This window comes from Phoca vitulina, unplaced genomic scaffold (genome assembly GCF_004348235.1).
Source record: "Phoca vitulina isolate PV1807 unplaced genomic scaffold, GSC_HSeal_1.0 scaffold5, whole genome shotgun sequence".
In the NCBI taxonomy this organism is placed as follows: Eukaryota; Metazoa; Chordata; class Mammalia; order Carnivora; family Phocidae; genus Phoca; species Phoca vitulina.
The window spans coordinates 74,600,808-74,613,422 of NW_022589708.1; the positions used below are offsets into that span (position 1 = coordinate 74,600,808).

Here is a 12,615-nt window from a genome sequence, read left to right on the forward strand (position 1 = left end):
AGAGGACTCCCCTTGGCATCCTTACCGAGGTCCCGGGGGCCACCCAAGCAAATCACGCACACAACCGGTGCCCAGTAATTTCACTGACCTCTGTTGAAAGGTTTCAATGAACCTCTGTTTCAACTTCCTAATCTCCCCTCCTGCACAAACATCTAAGACAGAAACATGGTAATACAGGTGACCTGCTCCAAGCCAGGCACATGTCTTCCCTCCCGGCTGGTGGCCCTCAACCACTCTGCCAGTTAGCTATGACTGGCAGACCCCATGATGTCCCCTGTGCCCATCCTGACTGCAGAATCCTGGCAACACCTAACCCAGCTTCTGCTTGGCCCTTCGCAGGATTATTTATATCTTTCATGTCTAGGGGCTTTCTCTCTTCTGATTCTCCAGTCTGAAAAAAAAGATACCTATGACTGACTTGATTCCTGTCTTGACATCTGGCCAATTTTTCTCACTAGCTAAAGAAACATTTTCTTTTAAAGGAAAAACCAAGCCACAGTGGCAAGAAGGCTCTGTTAGGCAAGCTCCCAGCCCACCTCAATGCAGGGCTTTATGAAGGGTAAGGGGAGCCTCTGTAGCTGATCCTAAAGGCCCCGGGGCCATGGGTGCTGCTGGCCACACGTGGACAAGAGGAAAGGAGTCAACAAACAGGAACTGAACTTGCAGCATGGAAGCTTCCTTTCCGAGCTGGCATCTTGAATTCACTGGCTTGCTACACTGGCAGAGGGCGGGGGTCTCACCTCTTCTCGAATGTTCTCTCTAATGCATTAGCTCTCTCACAGGCAGATAACTAGAGCTGGAAGACATACAGCAGTGCTTATGCCCTTCTGAGGTGACAATTCTGCAATAACACTGTGTACCTTTGTGTTGAAGCCTTCCGCATTCTGGGTGATTTTGTAGAGCTGTGGGAACCTGAGCATGCTCTCCTGGGTGCAAGACCTCTCGAAGATTCCCAGAGTGAAGGGTGGTAGTGCGGTGAAAATCTGTATGGAGAACAATGAGCCATTAAAGGAGGACATTCCAATTCACCTGGCTTAGGTGTTTCCGTTCTATGGAATGATGACTTAATTTTAAGTCAAGTCCAAACCTGAGATTCAATGATTCACAACTCCCCAGACACCCTCCAAACAAAGAAAGTGCATGAAAGACCGTTTTTAATTGTTACTTAATCAGCATAAAATGAATCCACTGGACATTAAAAACAACACCATAAATATCTGATTAGCTAAGAAATCATGTTAAATTAACAACTACCTTCCTTTGCCAAATGAGCGGTGATTTAGGTGGCTTTGTGAAGTGTCATGCTTCCCGTGAGCATCGGCTGAGGCACAACTTTACAATTTCCCATCCTGATCTTATACTCAGGTTTCAGGAAGCACGATGTGCTTCATCCATTTATTCATCTGACAGACATTTATTGGGAATGAATTATGGGCCAGACACTGTGATAAGCACCAGGAATAGGTACGGAGATTTAAAGACAGAAGAAGAAGGAAAAGAAGCAGGTCCCTGACCTCCAGGAACTCTGTCTACTGCAGAGGTGGAGACGGGCAGCCAGCAGCAGGCGTATAAATAAACACAGAAAACACAGCACTCTGCAAAACTCATGGAGGAGAGGATGGAGAAGGAGAAGGGAGAGTCAAGAAAGGACTCTGAGACCAGAGTGCCTGACCTGTAAGGTACTGGACCTAGGGGATTTGGCAGGAGGAAAAGGGGTGTCGGGGAGAGGGGCACAGAAGGAAGGACTCCCCTGAAACAGGCACCCCTCATAAAGCTTCAGGTCTGAACACATGTGGTACGTTTGGGGGTGGGGGTTGGACTTCTAAGACATCCAGGGTGCTGGCTGGCTGAGGACAGGACACAAGACAGGGCTGGGAAGGAGACCGCAAGCTCCCATGACAATGAGTTTCTTGGGCAGAAGGTGCCTTCTGAGACTTTTAACTTTACCTGTAATCTACAGGAGGCGGACACACTCATATTTGTGTTTTGGAAAAAGAAAGCCAGATCCTGAAGAAGAGGTTTGGAATAAAGACGTCATTCCAGCCCAGAGGGCACAGCAGTCCTGCAGGCCATTCTCTTACTTGGTTCTGGGAATGGCTCACAGACTGGGTCACTCGCTGCGAAGCATCAGCATCGAGCAAATCCATACCCGCAGACCCAGCAAGCCCTCAAGCCCGTGGGAACTGGACGTGTGCCTCTGAGAACACTGTGTACACCAGTTACTGGGAGCCTGAGTCCAGATAAATAAGCCTTTTCTAAATCTCTTAGGATAAAGCAATCAGAGATATGGTGGAGGAAGGCCAATAAAACTTGCAGGCTCCTCTTTCACCCTGGAGCAGAAAGGAAAACAGCCCTGGGATGTCAGTGTTCTCCAGATTTCAAGGATAAAAGGCAAGAGTGGTCGTACTCGTCTCTTTCACAGGAATACAAGTTGTCTGTTTAAGGGAGGTGCTCCTAACAGACATCTCAGAAGCTTTGCACACTCTTAGTACATCAACTCACCCTTGTGGTTTTGCTTAAATGTGCTATCATGCACACTTGATACTGCCATCTTGTTTTGTTTTTTTTTTTTCTTTTTTACTTGACTTTCTACCCACTTCAAAGCGTACTACCCTTCACCAATAGCCAACTACCCGGTAGGGCCTACCATATTTTCACCCTGCTTATAACATACCACGTACACATACATATACTGTTTGGGGATCATTCTTTGTTGTTACAGAAACCAGACATTATTACACATTTTTCTTCATCATATTTCTCTCACAAAACAATGCACTATGGGATGCCCTTTAAGTCCCCTGGGCTTGACACTAATGCAATCTTTCTCATGCCTACATAGTAATTCATAGTATGAATGCACCGTATTTTTTAAGCTATTCACCTACAGATAGGCATTCATTTCTTTCCACTTCTTTGTTCCACAAACATTATATAAAAAACATCTACAATATATTATAATATATATACTTTATCTTTTATTTCTATGGGAAAGTTTCTCAGAAACAGGGTGGTGGGGTAAAAAGATACATTTATTGTAAATTTTATAAGATGCTGCTTGGTTGCTTTCACAAGAGGTTTACCTTTCCCTTCACAAAGGACAACAGTAATCTTGTCCCTGTTTCCCTATCAGCAATGGGTGTTATATTTAATATTCTCCAGACTAAAAATTTGGAGATACTAACTCTTACTTTAAAAAATTTACATTTCTGGGGCACCTGGGTGGTGCAGTTGGTTGATCGTCCAACTCTTGGTTTTAGTTCAGTTTGTGATCTCAGGGTCCTGGGATTGAGCCCCGAGTCAGGCTCTGTGCTCAGCGCGGAGTTTGCTTAGAGTTTCTCTATTTCTCTCTCCCTCTGCCTCCCCACCCCCTGCACTTGCTTGTCCTCTCTCTCCCCCCCTCTAAAATAAATAAATAAATCTTTAAAAAATTTACATTTCCCTGACAATTGGTGCATTTGAGTATGTTTTTATTTGTTGGACATTTGGACTTGCAATTTTGTGAATGGTCTAGTCAGGTCCTTTGTCTGTTTTCTATTCGTGGTTTATCCACTTTTCTAAAGGTTCTTGGAGTATAACAGATATCCATTCTTTCTTTATATTATAAAGTTTCATCCAAAAGCACTCTGTCTCCTGACTTTCTTTATGGTTTCTCCTGCCGTATAAAAGCATTTAATTTTTATATGGTCAAGAATAGCTTTGAGAGTCCAATTATGGTTATGAAAGTTTTCAGGAGTTTCTTGCAGGAAGCTTACAGTTTCCATTTTTCACATGTAAGCCTTAACATATCTGAATTTATTTATCTATGTGGTATAAGATAGAAGTCTAATTTTATTTTTTTCCAAATAAAGAGCCAGTTGTTAGAACACAATTAATCCAAACATTTCCCATTAACCTAAAATAGCACCTTTGACATTTATTAAATTCTTACATACTACAGATCTGGAATCCAAAACTGGAATTTACTTCTGGATTCCCTAACTTATTAGTCCAGTTTCATGTCAGCATCACATTGACTTGGTTACAACAGGTTTGTAGTATAGATTGGTGTTTAGTAGAGAGAAGTTGACTCTTACAATTGTTCTTTTTTGTACTTTACATCTTTATTCTCAGGTATGTGTTAATTCCATTTATACTTCAATATCATTTCATGCAACTCCCTCCCCCCCCACCAAACAATCACTGGGATTCTATTTGGAATACATAAATTTATATATCAATTTAGAGAAGTTTTTTTTTATGATACCATCTTCTCACACAAAAGAAAGCCTTTCTATTTGTTCAACTCTATTTCGTATACTTCAATAAGATTTTGGATTTTTTTTTTTCTATTTGGTACTGTAAAAATTATTCCTATGCAATGTATATGAAAGTAATTATTATACCTTTGCATTTCTAAGTGCTCATTGCTAGAGTTAAAAAAAAACTATTGATGGGCGCCTGGGTGGCTCAGTTGGTTAAGCGACTGCCTTCGGCTCAGGTCATGATCCTGGACTCCCGGGATCGAGTCCCACATCGGGCTCCCTGCTCAGCTGGGGGTCTGCTTCTCCCTCTGACCCTCTTCCCTCTCGTGCTCTCTGTCTCTCATTCTCTCTCTCTCAAATAAATAAATAAAATCTTTAATAAAAAAAAAAGCTATTGATTGCTAGGATAGAAAAAAGCTATCGGTCCTTATCTATTTATTATGGATCTAGTCGCCTTATAAATTCTCTTATAATTCTAGTATTTCTTTACTGGTATCTTTTGGGTTTTCTGATATACAGCCATTTATGAACACATTTAAAAGGCCACTTTTTGTGTGCATATTTGTATAAGCACAGAAATCATTTTTTTCTAGTGTTTGAAATAGTTAATTTTCTTGGCAGGTGCTGAAAATTCCAAAAACAATGCTGAATTATATAGGGATTTCAGGCATCCCTGACTAATTTCTTATTTAAAATGAAATCATTTAAGAATTTTGCCATTTATGGCAATATGCTACTGTTTTTTGGGTTTTTTTTTGTTTTGTTTTTTTATAAATAGTCTATAGATTATAGTTAATTGGCTTCTTTCTTTCCTATTTTACTTACAGTTCTTATTTTGGGAATGGCAGCTGACTTGCCTCAAATACTTTCTCAGCAACCACTGATGAGATCAGGTTTTTCTTTTTTCTTTCATTGATATAATGATATTTAGAAATATTTAAAAAGTGTGAACATCCTATATTCCTGAAATAAGCCCTACTTGGTCAAATATTTTACTCTTTTGATACATTGTTGAACTCTATTTGCTGCTATTTTATTTAGAATTTTTATAATACTGTTTACAAGTGAGGCTGGCTCACATTTTCTTCAAATTATTCTGACTTGATAAGATTAAAAGGGATAAATTTTTGAAACAGTTTAAAACACATTAAGAGTTATACCTTAATAAAATGAGGATGAAATCTAACTGAAATCCATCTGATCATGGTGGTTCTAGTAACCATAAAATAAAATGATGGAGAAATTTGATTATGGATATAATGAGAATCCAATGGGATGACACTCATTCATTATTCTGAGGGATTTAAGAGTTTCAAGTCAGTTTTAATGCTATTTAATCTGCTACGAGAAATGATGACTCGCTACTTTAGCTGGCCTGGGGAATCAAATATAAATATAAAGAGTAAATACAGAAGAAGAAAAAGCAAGACAAGCAAGACAGAAATGCTGTTTGGAGAAAATGGTAAGAGGAAATCCAGCCCAGAAGAGGGGTCACTAGTGAACATCTCAGATATCCCAAACTGCCTCTTATACCATACTGTACTCTGTGCAGTGCGGCTGGAGTGGGAAAAACCTACTAAATAGGCATTATTGGAACAGCAATGGCAAAACTGGAATATGGACTAATATGGATCAGATAATAGTATTGTATTCATGCTTAATTTTAGACTTCAATCATTATACTGCGGTTCTATAAGTCTGTGGTCTTAGCATCTGTGCACCAAAGTAAGGGGGCCTGATGTCTTCAGTTATTTTCAAGTGGTTCAGAAATGAGTGTGTTGGTGTGTGTGTACCACGAGTGCCCGTGGGGGGTGTGCACACACATGCACGTGTGCAGACAATGCAAATGAGGACAAAATGCTAATAACTCAGGAATCTAATACAGGAGTTCTTCGTACACTTTTTGCAATATTTCTGTGAGTTTCAATTTATTTCAAACAAAATTTACCAAAATAATTTCTACAGGGACAGACGTCCATGTTCTCAAAAGGTTTGGCCCTTCCAGCATGACTGACTTCTGGAGGCCAACACCTTTCTGAGACCACTTCACAGATCCTTGACTGTCCCAACTCTGCCACCACTGGTTGGTGACCCACTCTAACACCTGTACTGTGGACCTGTAGTGACATGGGCCATTTCACCTGGAAATTCACTTCTCTCCTGCAATATTCTCTTTTCTATAGTCTGGGGGACACAAAGAGCACACCACACATTCCCAACTCTAGGGATCAAAGGTCATCATGGGTCCTAAACTTTCATATGCACAACCATTCCTAAAAAAAATGTGTTTAACATTTTGTTTTGTTTCTCAGTATCTCTGAGAAACTCTGATGGGGCTTAGGAATCTGCATCTTCAAACGAATCCTGGTTATTCTAATGTAAGTGGCGTGTGGACCCTATTTTGACCAATGCTGTCCTATAGCCTATCAGCATCTTATGCATAGCAGGCCCTCAATACAAGTTTGTTGGATTAATTTCAATTGCCCAAGGCTGCAGAGAGCTAAGAAAAGAATCCGGCTGTCATGCCTGAGCACAAAAGTAGGGCTCGCTTCCATGCCTCGTGTGACCAGGTGACTTGTATTCCAGTCCTTAGCTCTAAAGCACAGTCTCACAGGTCTCAGCTTCCTATTTATAAATACGGGTATGGGTATGGCTTTGGCCCTTTCTGGCACTAAATCATTATGGAGCAGTCAGCATAATTTTAATCTACTCAAAACAGTTTTAAGTTCTGCAAAGTTAACAATCTGTCCGAGGGGAGGTCCTTGAGCCTCTATCCATGTGGTAAGTGAGTTAGAGTAGTTGTTAGGGCACAGGTGATGAACAGGCATTGATTCAGCCCTGCTCTCACTACGGTCACCTTTGTCTTTCGAGCCTAAGTATTAGTAACAAATGTGCTAGTGTACAGTTCCTAACTGACCAATGCTGTTTAAACTCAAGATCTGAACTCAGGCTCAGCGGTAGCTTAGTCTATCTATTTGAGCCTCTTCACTTGTCAAGCTACATAGGGCTGGGGCAACCTGTCATATGCAGCATTCTATACCCAGCACCTAGCATGGTAGCTACTAAAAAAGAAAAAGACTGAGTGGACAGATGACTTGAACATCCAGCCACAAATGTATACACAAACTATAAATATTTATAGCACCATGATGTATACCGTATGTCTGGTAACTGCCATCTATAACTACCTGTGATGGCTGCTTCTGACTATAAACTCCCACAGGGCAGGCAATGTCAGAGCTAGTGTCCAAAGGACATGGGAAAGTGCAACTCACAATGTTGCATGCTGGGGTCTCTAAAGCACCAGGCTATGAGCCCCTTAGTTCTTACTGCCAAACAAAAACTTTGTTTTTTGGCTTGTAGTTCATATTTATTTCTAGCTTTCGAATCCACGATAGTGAAGTAACGAAAAAAGAACTCTAAAATCATGCAAAATACAAAACAAGCTGATTACCATTCACCATGGGAGCTGGAAGTCAGCATTCATTATTTTAGCACTAGCAGTGGAAGAAAACATTCTTCCGCAAGGACAGATACTCTTTTAAGAAGGACAAAAAGGACACTAGATTACGTGCTATATATGCGTGTCTATGTTTAGGAATTCAGATATAAAATTATGAAGTGGAATAGGTTGAGATGTAGCTCAGAAATTTTTACTTGAGCTAAAAACATGGAAATGTTGTGCAGGCATTTAGTAAGGAGGTAACAAGGGTCTATTATCAAGATATATGGGTTAATAATTTCATGGGGTTATTCAAGAATGATCTGCTATGATTGAAACCATGTGTGGAGAGCTTGGGCTTCTGCAGGATGTGCCCCAGCAACAAAGGCTCTAAAGATGTATTTGTGCTGCCTGCTATGTATACAGATGATTGACTTAGATACACTTCCCAGACATAAACAGTAAAGGAATGTCACTGAAGTTCTGCGTGCTATCTGATAGAGATGGAGAATGCTTACCACATTGTACAAGCCGATGCACCAACGTTCAAATAAAATCTGCCCAGAAAATCCATTAACAAAGGCGAACCAAAGCTGAAAGAGAAGAAAGTTCAAGAAGTTTTATATCAATATTGACCTAAATGTTTCCATTCACTGAAGAAGTAGTGGGGGAATGCGGACCACCAGCTGGACACAGCTGCTGAGGGATAAAGAGCCACAGGACGTGGCGGTCGTTCTTTCATAAAATATAAGGTCCCAACATCACATGTACCGATATTTTAAGGGAAATTTATACTGAACGCATACATCAACTTGGTAATGTGCACATATTTACAGAAAAGCACCTTATGTTTAATTTATATCAAATATGTTTTGTGGCAATGCTTTCTCACTGACTGGAAGAGTCTCAAATTCATGCTCTTTTTCCCTATAAAGTTGATTTGGTAAATATGATTGATCCTTGTAGGACTTTCAAACAGATAAAAACCATAAATAAAAAACAACAGAAACTCCTTTATTGGTCATTTGTGTGCTTAGCTCATAAAATATCAACCCCCCCCCCCTTAATCGGATGTCCACCACTTCAGCCAAGGTCAAAACACAGTAATATGGAAGGAACATGCTCAAGTCATCTTCAGGAATAACATGGGATGTATAAATAAATAAAATGTAGACGATTATTTATGTCTTCAAGTGGACTATAATTCTAATTGATTAAGCAAGACTGACATAAAAAACAACTGTGGAGCAAAATGTCAGGGAATAAAAATATTTTAGAGAAGGAGCCATCAGGCAGGCATAATTAGGAGAAGATGTGGGGCAGTAAGAGTGCATTAGAAGAGGGGCGAGCCATCACGAGGCTGGCCAAAAACCTGGTTTAGAAGGACGTGAATATGGATAAATGAAATACAAAATGCCGCTGCTTAAAAGTCATCTAAATTTATGGGACACAACAGGATTCCAGTGATTTGGAGGTAGATTTTAAAGCATCCCGTGTAAATCACAGAATCCACCTAAGTGGTAAAAACCATGACAGACTGAATCTGTTACTAGAGTAGAACTACAATGGCAACACAGAACAGCTACCCTGTGATAATAAGAGTTGAGGTCAACTCTGCTATTGAAATTTTACTGAGTCAGATTTTTCCAAATCAGTTTCTTAAATCCACCAGACTAAGCTTCTTGCAAAAGGAACCGTTCCCTACACTGCACAACTGTACTGAGTGCGATACCTAGTACAAAGGACTCACCAAGCCCCAGTGGGATCAAATGAAATACACCTCAATTCAATTGCCAGATGAAGTTTTCTTAAGCACAGCTTTCATTATCTCATCCCCTGGTTCAAAAAACTACTATGGATCTCTCCTAAACCTAAGATAAGCTTGCTGACCTTCAAAAATTCTTCCACACGCCAACTCACTCTTAAATCCAACTGTCTCCTGAGAGATCCCCATGAGGCATGGCTATTCACTCAGCCAAGAAATATTGATGGGGGACTAAGAATCAGAAGTTTGTGCTGTGTTCTGCACTCCAAATATTTTTTACAACACCTGTTCAAATATTAGCTGTCCCTAAAACAACATTTCCAATTGCACTGCTTTCTAACCACTGGAGGCCTTGACAATCAATACTTCAACCAAGCTTTTAGTGCAATGAGAGCCTGGATCCATATCTGACTCAAGCATATTTGTAAATTGTTTCAAGAGTTGTAACTTTATTTCCCCAAGATTGTGTTTACTTCTATATTCTTCTATTCAAACAAGTGAGCGAACACTGATAAATATCTAGTGAACACTTAACTATTTTATTGCTTAATTCAGTTAACTCGTCGTCTTTTGTTGAAGGTAGAGTAGTGATATTTCTATAGCTATTCCCCCTTCCCTACTATCAAGTGAAAAAAGCAAAAATAATTGAAAATAGAAAATAGCTATTTTCAATGAAAGTATGGGATAGCCTTTATTAAAATACAGATGACACAGAATGGAAATAATAAATACAACAAGATTAGCTCAAACAAGGGGGACTGCTGATAGCAGACAAAACCTACAGAGTATAAAGTTTTCCAGGAAACAGGGGAAACAATCCAAGAAACAGCTGAACCACCTCTTATTTAAAGGGTGAAATCTAGAAGCAGGGCAAGTCATGGCTGAGGTCCCTTGCCCCATTCAGCATAGCAAGCAAACTGAGGTTGAGGGGCAATGTAAATACATACGCTGTTTCCCCCCAAGAAGCAATGAGGAGGATGGCAGGGTAAAGTAGTGAGCATAAATGGCCATCAACTGGGCAGACACTGATCGAGGAACCTGAAAAGAAATTAATGCAAACTCATTTAACAGAAAACCCATAACATACAGACATACAGCGTGAGACACATGGCCCTCCAGCTCCCCGAAGGAGAAGAAATGGCGGTGAGGGAGGTGCATATTGCTGCAAAGAGACAGGTGACCAGTGTGGAAGAAGCAGAACATTTGATGAGAAAGTGTTCTGAGACAATTTTGCAGCCCCTCTTCCCTAGACATCATCAGAAAATAATAAGGAAAACATAAATAAATAAATAAATATGTATACGAAATAATATGATAGATGAATAAATGACAATACATGAAATAATCTCTACAGAAAGAACCAGGTCGGATGTGAGGGCGATCTGGCTGCGATATCTGTCACCCCATTGATCGCCAGGGTTGATTCGGCTGATCTGGCTGGCTAGGCAGGTGTCCCCTTCCTCCCTCACCGCTCCATGTGCGTCCCTCCCGAAGCTGCGCGCTCGGTTGAAGAGGACGACCTTCCCCGATAGAGGAGGACCGTTCTTCGGTCAAGGGTATACGAGTAGCTGCGCTCCCCTGCTAGAACCTCCAAACAAGCTCTCAAGAAAGAACCAGGTCACAGAGCAGAATATCTTGAATGCTCTTGACAAGCACAGAAGAGCTCAAGAAAATGTGGCTTTTCACTGAAACAAGAGCTAAAGTAAGATGTCTAAGATATCAAAGAAGGAAACAAATAAGAAAGAGTCAATGTTGCAGATAAAAGGCATATAAAGGGGGATAGCTCCCAGAACTGATACTGCTGACACCACATTTAGGGGTAGGGAGGGAGGGCTTGGGAAAACAAATGTCGAACAAAGCATAAAAGGTTAACATTCATTTTAAGAGAAACTGATAGCCTCTCAAAGATAACCAAAAAATTCCAAAAAGGTGTACCTTAAAAAAAAAAAAAAAAGAACAAGTAGAATAGAAAAAAAAAATGTCCAAAGATATAATAAAAGAAAAATTCTGAAATATTCTTAATACCTTACTCAGCCAATAGGGGGAGCACCATTTGTCTCCAGGAAGCAAAACCACAGAAAAAGAGAGATTAACATCTACCCGTATCCTGATATGTGAATTAATGAGTTAAAATTTTATAAGATCGCTTCTTTAATATATTCTGGCAGAAAAAGCAGCTAACCTACAAGGGGAAAGATCAATCGGCTTCACATTTCTCCCCAGCAGTATACAATACTAGAGGCCAGTGGGAATGTTTACAAGTCCTTAGGGAAGTAACGCAGGGCAAGAATTTCAACAAAAGATAGAAACCAAGGAAACATTAAGAGCTAAAAACATGACAGAAATGTAATGATGGAAATAATAATGTGTCTGTTGTATTAATAATACAGAAAATTTAAAATGTTCAATGGATTAAAAAAATCGAAATATATGCTATATATAGAGAAACATGTGAAACCAACATGAAAAAGAAACACTACTTGAATAAGATCAAATTCACAACCCTGACTTACAAAGCCCTACAGAGCAGTTCCTCGCCTGTTGTCCAGACAGCACTGTGTCTCCTTCACTGAGTTATAATAGCCCTCTCTTGGTTCTTTGCAAGCACCAAGTATGGATCTAGCTTTATTATTTTGCACTCAAATATGAGGCAATTTTGTCAACAGCATGATATGATATTTAGAAAAAACTGTATGGTATTTTAGTCTCACTCCATATACTCAAGTGAATTATAGATGGCTTGAATAGTTAAACATAAAAAACCAAACTCAAAGCAATAGGAGAAAATGGGGGGAAGAAAGCATTTTTGTATGTAAAACTCTGTAGACGTCAAATTCAGAAATTGTACCAAAAGAGAGCTAAATTTGAAATAATTCATTTCAACAGAGAAAAATATTAATAAAATTGAAATAAAATAAGTAGTACAAACATATTTGTAACATCTAAGATGACAGAGGACTAATTTCCTTAAAATATAAAGAGTTCCTACAAATGAGAAAGAAAATGCCCAATAAGCTGTTAGGGAAATAGGCAAAGAATATACACAGTGCTATGGTGAGCGCTGTGAATTGTGCAGGACTGCTGAATCACAGATCTGTACCTCTGAAACAAATAATCCATTATATGTTAAAAAAAAAAAAAAAAGAAGCTAGCAGGAGGGGAAG

The 12,615-nt window shown here is 39.7% G+C and overlaps 1 protein-coding gene across 5 annotated transcripts in view; it reads right to left on the reverse strand.

The window, feature by feature from the left end:
- The window catches only part of LOC116631775 (phospholipid-transporting ATPase IB), a 590,846-nt gene that overhangs the window by 164,797 nt on the left and 413,434 nt on the right, over positions 1-12,615 (reverse strand). For all 5 annotated transcript variants that reach the window (XM_032403315.1, XM_032403320.1, XM_032403319.1 and 2 more), the window contains exons 28-29: positions 8,205-8,279; positions 861-983 (exon numbers count right to left, since the gene is read on the reverse strand). In XM_032403315.1, the coding sequence (XP_032259206.1) occupies positions 861-983; positions 8,205-8,279 (198 nt within the window). The remainder of the gene's footprint in view (positions 1-860; positions 984-8,204; positions 8,280-12,615) is intronic.